Source organism: Pararge aegeria, chromosome 2 (assembly GCF_905163445.1).
Source record: "Pararge aegeria chromosome 2, ilParAegt1.1, whole genome shotgun sequence".
Classification (NCBI taxonomy): Eukaryota; Metazoa; Arthropoda; class Insecta; order Lepidoptera; family Nymphalidae; genus Pararge; species Pararge aegeria.
This window is the reverse complement of record NC_053181.1, coordinates 21,300,561-21,315,247: the sequence shown is the minus strand read 5'-3', so window position 1 is coordinate 21,315,247 and position 14,687 is coordinate 21,300,561. Positions and strand designations below refer to the sequence as shown.

Genomic DNA, 14,687 nt, shown 5'->3' with positions numbered 1-14,687 from the left:
ATATCATGGCTTCGTAAAATGATTACTAACTACAAGCAAGATATTCAAGATCTTTTGGAGGCAGTTGGATACCTGCTTAGATGTTAAGATTCCAACTACAAGTTCAACTTAAACACCTTGATAGAGAAACTTCTAGCTATTAGTAGCCAGAAGAAAAAGAAACTACTTACTTAAAGCCATAGGCTGTACGCAACATAGGACTCAGGGACTACGACGTCACTTGCGGCAGTGAGTAAATAAATGATTTCTTATTTACGTTCACTGATTATTTCAGATGTAGGAAGTAAAAGTAATATATCGCCGAAAGATATTCACATCTTCCCGAAATACTCCAAGATCAAACGATTACAAGATGCTAGTAATGTCTACTTGATCTCCAATTTCCGTTAGAAGATTCAGAATTCTAGATTTTCTGTAGTTTAGATATTGAGTGAGCTATGTTGGGAGTCTCTCTTCGGGACAAAATTCGCAACGAGGAAATCCTGAAGAGAACCAAAGTCATCGACATAGCTGAAAGGTTATGTAAGCAAGTTCAAGTGGCGGTGTGCTGGTTATGTCTGTCGTGAGACCGACGGCCGTGTAGTGGCGTGCTCTTGGAAAGGTCTATGCGCATCAATGGACATTTTTAGGATATTAATGAAGACAGATAATTTAATAATGAATGTTCTATATACAGATTGAAATTTGAGGGTGCAGATGGTAGATTCGAGGTTTTGTAATTTCTAAATGAGCTTTTTCTTAACTAGGAATCCTTCTAATATACCGTGTAATTCTTATGTACGCATCAAAAGTGCCACCTAAGGGCCTACTTGAATAAAGATATTTTTGACTTTGACTTTGACTTGTAGCTAGTTTTCATCGTGATCATCATCATCACTTCAACTGATTGAAGTTCACTGCTGAATATACGACGTTTGTACGGAGTTTCCAAATCCACACTCCTAGGCCGATAGTTTCTTGCGGCTCCCCGCTACTCGTTTGATGTCGTTTATCCACCTCATTGGGCCGACCAGTGCTGCGTTTATGTCGGTAATTCTGGTTCTTCTACGGATCTCCTCATTCCTGATTTAATCAGGTAGAGAAACTCCCAACATTACTCTCTCCAAGTTTTCACCAAGTTTGTACAACGCTGCTTTCACTCTGCCAATAAGGGGAATGTTTGTCAGATCTGCTAAACTCTTACATGGTACCATCTTCGACTGCAACGGACAACACTTTATCTAATCACTTTAACTAATAACTTTAACTAATCACAGTAAATTCTTAAGCACCGCTTCTAAAATCAAAATTTACAACAACTTTATCGGGCCGACGTGGCGGACTACGGCCTTAACCCCTTCTCATTGTGGGAGGAAACCCGTGCCCTGTAGTTGGCCGGGGACGGGTTGATATGATGATGGTGTTAACATTTTGTTCTTGTAAAATTAAAGCTATGAAGCATAAGAATTGGGGCTTTAGTAAAAAACTTGTAATGGGAAACAAAATTTGGTCCTAGTTTTTGCAACGAATTTTTGTATAAACATTTTATCCAACCTAATATAATTCGATTTGTATTCCAACATCAAACTTGTATTTGTCTGACGTACTCGCAAGTTTTTCTTTGATTTGCAGAAATCGCTTTTGCCTCCAGGGATCTACGTTTCCCAAGCGTTTAACTCTCGAAGAAAGGTTTTCCCAGAATTCGTAAATAAATTCATTTGGAAAATCTTTACACTGCATTTGAATTCCAATAACTTTATAATTTCCTTATTTGAAATGATAATTTAGTTCTGTATTAATATTTAAAACACTCTATTTATTTTTTTGATTCATTATAATAGAAATTGGTACAAATCAAGATAAATTGTCGTGATTAAAATAGAACAAGGTAATTAAAAACCGTTTTCTTTGATGTAATGACTTCGACGTTTTTTAAATTTATAATTCTTATGACCTACCATTTAGTTATAAGTAGGTAACTCAGAGTCCGTGAAACGGCATAGATTGTATTTTAGGTTTTGTAACGAAATTCCCAATAAGTAAGGAAAACTTAGTAGAAGTTTTTTTATATGCAATGGTTTCTAACAACGCTCTGACAAAAATATGAAAGGCATTCTGATACTGCGCTCTAGACAATGCAATAAGTGCAGTTAGTGAGACTAGTGTTTGTGCTACATAATAACAGCGCATGAACGAAGAAAACTTAAAAAAAGAAAACTTAAAAATCATAATGATTAAACACTAAATTCAGTCATTGGATTACAATCTGACGTGCTCGCTACGGGACATCACAAAATGTGCCTTAGCCAGCACGTAAGTTGTACTTAACCAAATGTTCATAATGAAATATTTTAATTTTTTATACTAGATGAAATTCACCCAAGACCGAAAGTAATTTTTAGGACTTTATAATTTAATGTAGTTTTTTTTTCAAATATATGAATTCTTTTAACTTAAAAACCCACCGAGCTTAGGTATATGTATTTGCGTTCGGGAACATGGAGTCACTTAAGCTTGATATTTTAAAACACTACAGAATTAATTAATCCCAAACTGCCTTTCTATAACCTGAAAGACTTAATAGCTCATTCAAAATTTAAGAACTATTCTATTAAATGATGCGACCAAGGGCGTGCGAACATTTCATCGGATATGTAAGCTCCAGTAAATAACTGAACATCAAAGCATTATCTGGAATAATTGCGTTAGCCTCCACGATGTGTTTCTTTATCAGTGGAGCGGACAGGTAAACATCTTCCCGATCTCGTCCCTCTGTGGGCTGTAATGACGGGGTAGCGCGTGTCGTTGCCTAGCTACGGCCTGAGACCATCGGGGATACACGTGTCGGAAGTAATCCATATCCATACATAATGTTACTATATAGCAGTTCATCACTGTCCAACATAAGCCTTTAGCATCTCTCGAGCAAATGTCTTAGGATAGGTCACTCGCTCGATTTTATAAGTTAGTAAGGCAATATTTGTGTCAGTGTTTATAAAATTCTGTTCTAAAATTATAAATACAACTTATAGTCTCCACAACAATTATAGGTACGCTGTGATCCCAAAATAGTCTTCACTCAGTATGTTTGCTGTGTCTGTTAAGACCCAGCGCTGATCTCCCGTGAAGCCAGACGTGACGTTTGGACGGTAGACACAGACAGAGCAACGCTTAATTTAAGAGTAATACTTTTATTCATAATATTATTTATAATTAAAAATATGAAAGAAATGTTAAATTATTAATAATACAAATAAAATAAAAGATTTGTATATTTTGTAACAGCGATCAAACCGAAAAAATATAAATAACCCTTGTTCAATTAATTTATTTTTAAAACATAGTTTGGACATGATCAATGTTTATCAAGCTAGCATGTAAAACAGAGTTGTACCCAGGATGTGCCCTCCTCTCGGCTTCAGTGTGGCTTCTTGTATTCATATGATAGAGCATAAAATATAGATATGTATTTGCTTAAAATATTCCTAAATTTGGTTGATAATTTAGCTTTAAACAATTTAACTTGCAAAGGGACGAAATACATTCAACATTATATTCCACACACACTTTTGTTAATTAATTTCTATTTCTCATAGGTGGTATCGAGAGACAGCCAGTGGAGTGCTTCGGGAAATACGCGAAGGTGAAGGCGGTGGAAGATACAGCATAGCTGCAGACGCGCTGACGATCAGAAGAGCTGAACTTGTGGATGATGGAAGATGGGCGTGCCGGGCCGCCAATGCTCACGGTCATCTGACGCTGCGGCTGCATCTGGCCTTGAGAGCTCATTTGACAGTTCACGCTCAACCACACACACAGGTCAGTTTAGGTACTCGGAAATAACGTGCAACTGGTCTTCTACCAGTTGCTTGCAACCACCCTACGGATAAAGTCAATGTAGCGTAGAAATCGATTAGGAGTATGAGTTTAATATAACTGCCAACCTCTAACAGGGTAGCCCGTTACCATCTCAGACTGCATCACCAAGTAACACCAAGTCAAAAAGCAGTCAAAGGCAACTTTTAAAAATATATAAAAGAACTAGCTGTTGCCCGCGACTTCGTCTGCGTCTGATTTTGTTTTTATGTGGCATTAAATTTAGTTGTAGTTCTAAAAAAAATTCAATTTAAATATTCGGTATCGCTAAGTCTTAAATATGGGGTTTGCTGCTGTCCGCTGAGGAGTTCTGTCCTCTATCTCCAACCACAGTTTGGCTAAAATTAAACATATAGTACAAAAATAATTATTTAAATCGGTTATAATTTGTCGGAGTTTTAGTGTAAAATTGTCAAACACTTTCATCCTCTCTCCCAAAGGAACCGAGCTTAATGTCGGGATAAAAAGTATCCTATATTACTTCTAACACTTTCAAGAATATGTGTACAAAGTTTTATGAGGATCTGTTAAATAGTTTTTGCGTGAAAGCGTAAAAAAAAACCTACATTGACATTTATGATACGAGTATTAGTGATAGATAGGGATACGGATTTAAAAAACTGTGCCTAGTTAAAACCAATCATGTTCTGTATTTAACGGACATCCACATTTAGAAGATTTACTTTCCGTTGCGCTTGATGCGGGAAGAATATAAAGGCAATTAGCCTCATATATCCGATAATAAAAAGGAGGGAACAGTATTACATAGTTCGTGAGCCGAAAAACTTCCTGTAGAATGCCAATAGACAGTCAACCTGGCATTTATGCTCAAAACTATAAATATTTGCTAGGTCGCCGATGAGTTGGGGCCATTAACCGAATGAAATGAATAAATTAGATCACAGGAAATAGAATTCGTTCTACATTTTAAGCCGATTTCAAGAAATTTAGAATAGGTAATAATTTTCCTGGAAAATTAAGAAATTTTATTTGTATGGAAGGTAAAGGGCCTTGATGGGCTCAAATAACTCTTGAGAAGCATTTCAAATAAACAATCGACCGCGTACTATCCCTTTAATATGATCACACCTTGCAAAGCGAATGCCGCCGCAAATACCGCATATTTTAATAAGCGACAGAGGTGACCAGTAGTAACTGCACTGCCTTAGTACGTGTCGTGTATCTCTATGTGTTGATAGTTTTCGAGCGTTGTAATACTATTCAAAATAAGGTTGACCTGACCTATAGTTTCTCGCTTCAAAATCCTAAATCCGTTCGTTTTTTTAATGTGTAGACCAATTTTATAGTAGAAGTAGGTATCCTTCTTTGATAAACTGGCGATCTTACGCAAAATTAAATTAATAATCCATATTTAATCATACACAAAAACAAACAAACTTATGATATTAAATTAGGTAAAGACATTGTTATATTATGTTCACATCGATTGAGAAAAATGGCTGTTCGCGTTTTACTATTAATTTTTCTAAGTTACAATAGCAACAATTGCGAGTTTGATAATCTCGGAAGTGTTTCATCAGATCTTCAACCGATTTCAATCTAAAAATCAGAACGGTACCTTTAATAATTTATTCACAAGAATGTAGGTACATCGTGTTTTTATAATATCAAAAAGAATCCAGTACATTCTAGCAGTCGGTGTATGAATATTTCGCATTATAAAAACTATTATTGAGGTATACGGTATTGAGATTAAATTTAGGAAGTACCTAACCATTTACTATAATTCAATACGTGTTTACCTGTTACCTTTTCTAATGAGATAATAACCAACGAAACTTTTCGGTGGATATTGGGAACAGAATCCCCAAGAATAAGTTAGTAAAAAACACGCTTCATAGCATCTTACGATCTTCGTTTTCGAGACATGTAAACTCGTAATAATAGCATAGGTCTGTTTACCTCTGTCGCCTATTTAAATGTGCGGTGTCTGCGGTGGAATCCACTCTGATTTTGTCAGCCCGACCAATCAGTTGAAATATGAAAGACGTGTTTTAAATTTTAATGAGAACTTTGCGGGCGGATGAATTCCGTTATAAATCCTTTCAGGCTACAATGCCCACGTGAATTTGGAAGTTTGTTTTATTTAAAGAATATTAATGTACCAATATATATACGTTTTTTTAATTCCACTACAAGTTTAGCCTTTGATTGCAATCTCACCTGGTGGTAATTTAATATGCAGTCTAAGATGGTAGCGGACTAACCTGTTAGGATGTATGGTAGTCATACCACTAATCGGTTTCCACGCGATATCGCACCGGATCACAAAATTACTTACACACGTAGTTACCACCTACCGACACGTCTTTGTCGATAGGTGGTAACTACATCCCACCAAATCAGACCAGAGAAAATTCAGAAATTATAAAATCTAAAATCGCCCCTGCCAGGAATAAAACCAGTACCTCCTAGTTGAATCAGCGGCGCTCACCGTTGAGCCAGGGAGGTCGTCAAAAACATAAACTTCTATCTTTTTTTTTTAAAGTTACCTTCCAGTTGTTCCCATGTCATTGTTCCTGTATAGCTGCATGTTATCCTATTATTCTGAGTATTCTTATCGCTGCACGCCAAACTAATGGTAATACACTGTATAAAACAAATAATTAAAAAATTACAAAACCCGACTGCGTCAACATCAGCCATCTTTTTTAAATTCATTGAAGAACAGAGAAGATAGAAACAATATTTTATTTTGAAAATTTCATTTTTGTTTCGAATCATCTTAGTATTTATTCACAAACGCAGTCAAAAAAAAACTGCTCACTCCGAGATTATCACAGAACTAAAAACGTATAGAAACCCTGGACACAACTAATATTGAAGAATCCCAAAAACGTGGGATAACATTTGTGACCTAGCAACATGCTGCGGGTTGTGCAAGCAAAGTGCGTCGTGCACGGGGCATTTTAACTGTTTCTGGACACAATGCACTGCGTACAATACTGGCTGAATGAGGATTCTGTATGCTCTTAATTCAATGTTACCAACCAAATTATTAGAAGTAGTATGTCTGTCCACAGTTAGTGGGGCGTCTAACGGTTTTCCGAGCTACATATTTAGTTTTCCATTACTCGCAATAATGGCTACTCTGATTCTTCTACGAATCTTCTAATCTTCATGGAGCGAGCGAAGCTCTCTCCAGCACTCATTGAGTTATTCTAAACTCACATATTAGGACCGTGTATTTAATTAGTGATCATTACAATTGAAGAATTTCGCAACTCCTAAGTGACTCCTTCAAATAAAAAAGAATATATAAATATATATATATAAATCGCTTACAAGTGTTTATTCTGCAGGAGTTGAAATATGTTGAAATATGTTTATTTAGAAAAATAATTAACTATGATACACATGCCCCAAATACCAGGTAAATGGTTGTACTTTGATATATATATTTTTTAATTTATTTATTTATTTATAGGTTTAATTAATTTAAATCGTAAAAATTATACAACCAAATGCATACCTCACATCTTATATTGGTAATCAAAACTTTCGCGCAAGGTATATAATTATCTACATTCCAAAACTAAAAATATTATTATTCACAATAACATTTTAATTAAATCAGTAAATAGTGTAATATTTATTTCGTAATTAAAATAAATTATTAGGTCACACTATTTTCCGTCCTCGTAAATTTAAAATGATGTTTGCCGGACATTTTATCTTTATTTCACACGAAATTAATACAATACTGAATACAGAACGGCATGCTTTTATTCATCAAACTTATTGGATTTACTTTGTTTTTATCGCAAACACAATATGGCAAAAAACGAAATATAAAATATTTCGTATTTCGAAACGAAATATTTTATATTTCGTTTTTTGCCTTATGTATCCAATGTTTTTTTTGCGGTAACTCTATTCGTTTTGCTATGCACATATACCTCGCAATATTTATTTTCCAGCCGATTGGTGCAGTAGGAAGCGACAGTCAAAGGGCGTGGATTCAATTCCCACAACTGAAGAATGTTTTTGTAATGAACATGAACGTTTTTCAGTGTCTGGGTGTTTATCTGTATATTATAAGTATTTATGGGTATTTTATTTATAAAATAATATTCATCAGCTATCTCAGTACCCATAAAACAAGCTACGCGTATACTTTGGGGCTAGATGGCGATGTGTGTATTGACGTTGTATATTTACATATTTATAAATTGCATAGATATCGTGTGAAGAACTTAGACTGCTGAATATATACATAGTCCAGAGTTACAAAACAGTTTTCTTTATACCATGTATAACCCTTTTTTATTGAGTCATTAAAATCAATACTCGAAATAATTATTGCTTAAATAGAGTTCATAAAAAAGATTAAAACGTGGAGTTATTTGACTAAATTACACCATAACAGTAAAAAACGAATATGGTAGAATTAATAGACGAAATATAATATGATGTGCGAAATAATCGTTAATCAAATAGCACAGTAATGGCCAATTAGCCATTATTACCATCATACGTATAATTCGGGGCGCAAATGAATTTCCGATACAAACTGGTGTAACGCGATGTGTTCTGCATCACCAATCATTGTCACACGTTGCAACTAAACCGACTGGGTCCTATTAAAGATCTCTCCATAAGGTTTCATAATTTCTTTGATAATACTGGCACGTGATCATACAGAGGCTAAGACCCCAACCTTGTTGTCCCATAATAACTAAAAACTTTTAGAGCGTCAGAAGCAACGAGTTCACAAGACAAGATTTTCTTAAATGGCATAAAAATAGGATCTAGATAACCTCTAGACCCTATTATCAACATCATGTCTCCATCTCCTCATCATTCAATACTTCATAGCATATTCAACTTCATCTCCCTACTACAGGCCTTCATATCTCCGTTAAACGGCATAGTGGATTCTCTATCTATCACTCCTTCTTTAAAAGTTTAAATTATCAGTAGTACGTATTTTATCTCTCAAACGTTTACCTCCACGACGCCTTAACACATCATCCGGCTTCATAGTGCTGAGCGTCCGATCACATCGCCCCTTATAGTAGTCGCAGGGCGAGACGGGCCTAATGCATATATGAAAAATTTAACTTAAAAAATGCCATGTTTTAGTACGTCTCTAAACTTAATTATTGAGCCAGGTTTAATCAGATTTGGTTACGAAATAAAATTATGAGGTCCGATTTTCTCTCGATATTACGTTCTTTACAAATATTGTTTATTTAGCGAGTAGGGTAGATTCGTTACAACGTGCGTTGAGGATTCAATCTTAACTCGATATTTGATTATGTTTATTGACCCTAGTCGTAAAAGGTGCTGCCCCGCGTAAAATCAGAATAGTTACTTATCTAATGATCAATCAATCAATCAAAAATACTTTATTGCACACAAAACAATAAAAGAGACAAAAACAACAAAGGTACAATTAAATTTGTGTAACAAAGGCGGCCTTATCACTTATAGTGATTTCTTCCAGGCAACCATTATGAGGAATTGGCTCACATATGAATCCTTATAGCGGTGCGCAAAACTCTAAGAATATACATACATATTAATAATTACAAAAACAATACATATATAAAATAAAATAAAATACTATAATGATGTTTTCACAGTTCAAATACGTCACTATCATTCGTCATTATCATCTCAATCATCAACCCATTACCAACCTACACAGGGCACGGGTCTAACCCACAATGAGATGGGTTGGGCAGTAGTCCACGACGCTGGCCCAGTGCGGATTGGTGAACCAAATATAAAAACACTTCGTAAATACTCCAACGGTACTCCACAGACTTTTTATAATATACAAATAGTACTTTTTATAATATACAAATAGTATATTATAAAAAGTCTGTGCGAAGCTGAAGAATGTTTATAGGATAGTGATGTTTATGTCATTATGAACGACCCAGTAGTTTTTCAAGAAAAATAGTACAAATACACGACTGCATTGGGATTTTGGAGTCCTCTAGGAATCAAATTTAACAATCCTTTTGTGCGCCAATAGACACAGACAGTTATAACAGTCCGACTGACTCATATTAACCACTCTGTTTTTGTGGCTAAAAAATAATTTGATATGTTATCACACATCTTTCCTATTATTTTCATAAAAACTATACCCAAATCATGGCAAAACCCTCATTGTATTACAGTAGGCGTCCGTGTATCTAAAACTTTACAAAAACATCGTCAGGTCCATGTTAGGTCAAACCCAAAAAATGTTTACGGCAAACATTCGCATTTTAAGTGAGTCGGGTCAGTCCTCGGCATAAATAAAACCCAAGAAAAAGCCCTGATTGTTTAAGATTGGACAAGCCGATGGCTACTTGTAGTCGGCGCGAGGAGGCGACCCTGAATTCTTACTTACCTTTACTAAATTGCAAATGAGATTGTTTTGAAATTGCGTTCCCAACGAAATTCAGTTGTTGAGATCCGTAGAAATCTAGAGAAGTTGTTTAGGTGAATTTTCTAGCCCAATTTTCTCGCTTCTCGCATTTTTGTTAGAAGATGTTTCTCTTAAGTCTCAAGTTTGTTTCGTTGAAAGTGCAAATATTTTGCACTCACGGCAGTTTCGTTTTATAACAAACACTATACAGTCTTCTTACAGTTATAAGGAAATACTTTTGCACGTTCATGCTAGCCAATAACTAGTAGACTTACTGCCCTGTTGGTCTAGCTAGCATTTATTATTTACGGCACTTCTTTATGATGTCCTGGGTTTGATTCTCGGATTATTATATTGAGGAGTAAAATAATTCATAGGTCCAGTCCGGAGTTGGGGGTAAGAGTTATCCGCCTGCGGCCACATGCTCCGCAGATGATATTTATGTCTTAGGCGGCGGTGCAAGAGACAAAAATAACGGAGAGGAGAGCAAACAATGATCTCCGGCCTCCAAGAGTAGCAAAGCCGGTGATGGAGGTTAGAGTTGTCCGCCTACGGCCAGTCTTCGCAAAGGGTATTTATGCGTTAGGCGGCGGAGGAAGTCAAAAATTTTAACAGCGCAGTTCGTCACCAAATAAATGGAAGGCCACCATCGGCAGCTACCAGGCTGCAGGTAACCAGAGTGGGCCAAAACCAGACGAGAGTGCGGTGAATAAACCAGTGCACCTCGTACTCACAAGCCTGCATTTATTGCAGTACATAAAGAGGTTTTAGTCCGTATGCGTCAGGCATTTTTCCTCCCGAATGTTATGATGGATGGATATATGTACTACCCTTCGACCCTATAAGGTTATACACATCTGTGCCCAGTCGTGGGGTTTGAATAGGCTACGGATGATTATGAATGGATACGGAAAATCATTTTTAATTTTTCCCTGTTTACGTTTGCGATATTGGTGAGGCCCCCAGCGTATTTCGGTCGATTGCACATGTTACAACGTTGGCCCAATTTGGTAACTATATAGGTGACCTAACCTATGGTCCCATTCGACCGTTGCCTTCCCTCCGTGCCTCGGAGACCGCGTCGATATCAGTTAATTTACATTGACATAATAATATGACAACTGTGAACCTGCAAAGCAGCTTTCGTAGGATGAAAATAGCAATATAATGATCCTTATATTATGCTTTACTTGACCACTATCTCTGTAAGCTCTAAGTTTTTTTTTTTGTTTTTTAATTTCACTCTACCACACACAACTTCACGTCTCCACGGATTTATCTGGTTACCGCGATTTATAGCACCACTTTACATTGTGTAAAACTGACTTCTACAAAATTCAGTCTATTTATAGTATATTTTTTTTTTATTGTTTTGATTTTGTCATATATATTAATTTTATTAAACCATCCTTATATACATATTTGCCGTACAAAATAATTTAGATGTTTCACGCCTGCCCGGTTCGATGCATAGTCGCTGAGTAATATTAATAGAGAAAACTGCACGCAACTTTTAACCTGATTCGAATGCTATGAAGAATTTTATTTATCCAATATGATATAGTGTATGTATGTTATTTTGAATGTTTATATATATATATATATATATATATATATATATATATTATATATTTATATGTATGTGTATATTATAATTATATGTATTTAACTTAATTGTAACACTGGTTGCACTATCCCATTTTCCTATTCATCTTGTAAAATATTTTTATTGTTTTGTTATTTCCTTTATTTCGCTTTTAATTTGTGCAATAAAAACTTTATCAATCTATCTATCTATCACGATCACGTGAAAACATTGCCCTAGTAGTACGAGAAATACAAACCGCGTGCTCCAAGGGTAACTCGCGTTGTGCACGCTATTTCGTCGTCGTTTGTCCGCGTTACTTTTTTAACTGAGGCTGTGTGAATAGGTGGTGAACAGCGGCGGCACGGCCGTCATCAACTGCTCGTGGGCCGGCTGGCCAGCGCCGCGCCTGGAGTGGCTGCACAACGGCGTACCCGTGGCGGCGGGCGTGGGCGGCGGCCGCGTACGCGTGCTGGGCGGCGGCGAGCAACTCGTGGTCGCGGCCGTGCACCGTGCTGACCGTGGCGTGTACCAGTGCGTGGCGCGTAGCGAGCGTGACGCCGCGCAAGCCAGCGCCGAGCTCAGGCTAGGAGGTGAGGACCACTGACAATATCACAGACACAAAGGTGCTTTTAGGGTCACGCTGAACATCGGCGCTGAGTCTGAACGACGACAACTGAGTCGTACTTTAAAAAACTCCGTTTTGTTTTTGAGTCAGATACCGCGCCCGAGCTGCAGTACACGTTCATCGAGCAAGTGCTGCGCCCGGGGCAAGTGGTTACGCTGAAATGCTCTGCAGCGGGCTCGCCACCGCCGCACTTCACGTGGCTGCTCGACGGCCAGCCGCTCAACACCATGGCCAGAGGACATAGGTACGCTGTGCCATGGTACCAGCATTACCTACTTGTGTCCTAATCTCTAAGCTAATCCTATAACCTAGAAGTTTGTAAGTTTGTTGATTTGACAACGGTGAGGAAGTAAAGAAAGTTTAAAAGTAGATCATCATCCACAACCCATTACAGGGCACGGGTCTTCTCTCAGAATGAGAAGGGTAAAGTCTCTCAAAGTAGATATTATGCACATTTCCAAACTCTGTGTTGATCCACGTGTGTCTCAGTGGTGTGCACTCCATACATCTCACACTCAAAGTGAACCTTACCAACAATAAGTCGACGCCTGACGGAAATACACTGCAATGTTCACTAAACTAAGAATTGGAGTTTCAAATGTCTTGAGCCGCAACATCTCAATGACCGGAGCATCCTGTTGCCTTGGGCCGAAACACAAACTATAATTTTCAATTGAATTAAAAAAATTCTCACCATTTTTTTTTTTTTTTTTTTTTATATTTATAGACGAGCGCTTGACTGCAATCACACCTGATGGTAAGCGATGATGCAGCCTAAGGTGGAGCGCGCTTGCCTAGAAGACCTTCCTTGGACTTTTTTTCAGTTTTAGTGAGATTAACGATCAGTAATTCATTTTTATATATTTAGATTAACGGTTTCATCCACGTATAAGTCAACCTTAAAAGAGAAACATTTTATTTAGAACTTTTAAAGGAGAACAACTTTGTCATACACGCATCTTGTTCAAGTAAAGCAACAAACAAAATCTTCAGGTTTATATATTGGTATGAGATAGTACCCGACAGGTCATAAAAATAAATTAAAAAATAATAGATATCCAAATCCAACAGATACAGCATAGAACAGTTCGCGACGAAGAGCAACGAGGTGGTCAGCTACCTGAACATCACTGCAGTCCGGTCGGAGGACGGCGGGCTTTACACCTGCAAGGCTGCCAACTCGCTCGGAGAAATATCGCACACCTCCCGGCTGAATATCTATGGTACGTAACGACAAGTCGGCAGTGCTTTTCCCGCCAAAATGTACTTATGTCTATGCCTCCAACCGTTTACGATTTTATATCATCATCATCGTCTCAACACCAAGGCGGTTTCAGGTCCACCGTACGTGCGTTCCATCGGACCAATCAGAGCGGTCGCCGGGCGCGAACTCGTGCTCTACTGCCCTTATTCGGGGTATCCTATAAGGTAAATATTATGATTAGCCACATCTGTGAATTGCAAAAAGAACACCTGGCTAAGTCTGTTGTGGGCTTCTTCGCCATCGCGATAACTAGCAGTGATTTTGTATGTAATCAACGCATCAAAAGTGCACATGTTGTATGTCATGTGCCTATTTGAATAAATAAATAATTGAGTTTGACTTTAAACCAACCCTGAATGCGTTCGACATAGAAGCCTTCGGCTTGCAAGCCGTCTACTTGCATCCTACCCCTATTGTATTTTAATAAAAAATAAAAAAAAACAACATATGGAACCTTCTTAGTTGTTAAGTACATAAAATACACATTCATCTCAATAGTAGAAAAATATTTCGATTCTGATTATGATATTAAGAGACCTTTAATTTGATCAACCTTTCAGAACTGGAATATCTTTATTACATTTCGTGAACTTTTATAGATCGGTTTTATTATCCTTTTCCCACTAAATGCTTCCAATAGCTCAAGTTTTAACGGTTTCCAGCCGCCACCAGACTCCGCGACGCGGCTTCGTTATGAGATAAAACATTTTATGAATCCAAAGTTTTATTGGATATCGGCACTCAAAACCTTTGTGCAATTATATTCGTTATTTCCATCAGCGTCTTATCATAATAAGTTAGGTTCAGTTACTTTAGAACATTCACATTTCGAATCATTTTTACTTTTTTTACTTTTGTATATAAATGGGTGGAAATGTAAAGCGCGTTTGGAACCCTCCTTTGGCCGATTGGTTTTAAGGTAACAAATGCAGTTATCGGCATCACCGAACATTAGTGGTAACATGTT

At 37.1% G+C, this 14,687-nt stretch overlaps 1 protein-coding gene across 1 annotated transcript in view; it reads left to right on the top strand.

Annotated features, from left to right (window-relative positions):
• The window catches only part of LOC120630986 (Down syndrome cell adhesion molecule-like protein Dscam2), a 155,240-nt gene that overhangs the window by 118,446 nt on the left and 22,107 nt on the right, over positions 1-14,687 (top strand). The window contains exons 6-10 of the mRNA XM_039900372.1: positions 3,576-3,798; positions 12,175-12,421; positions 12,547-12,700; positions 13,528-13,679; positions 13,794-13,884. Of these exons, the coding sequence (XP_039756306.1) occupies positions 3,576-3,798; positions 12,175-12,421; positions 12,547-12,700; positions 13,528-13,679; positions 13,794-13,884 (867 nt within the window). The remainder of the gene's footprint in view (positions 1-3,575; positions 3,799-12,174; positions 12,422-12,546; positions 12,701-13,527; positions 13,680-13,793; positions 13,885-14,687) is intronic.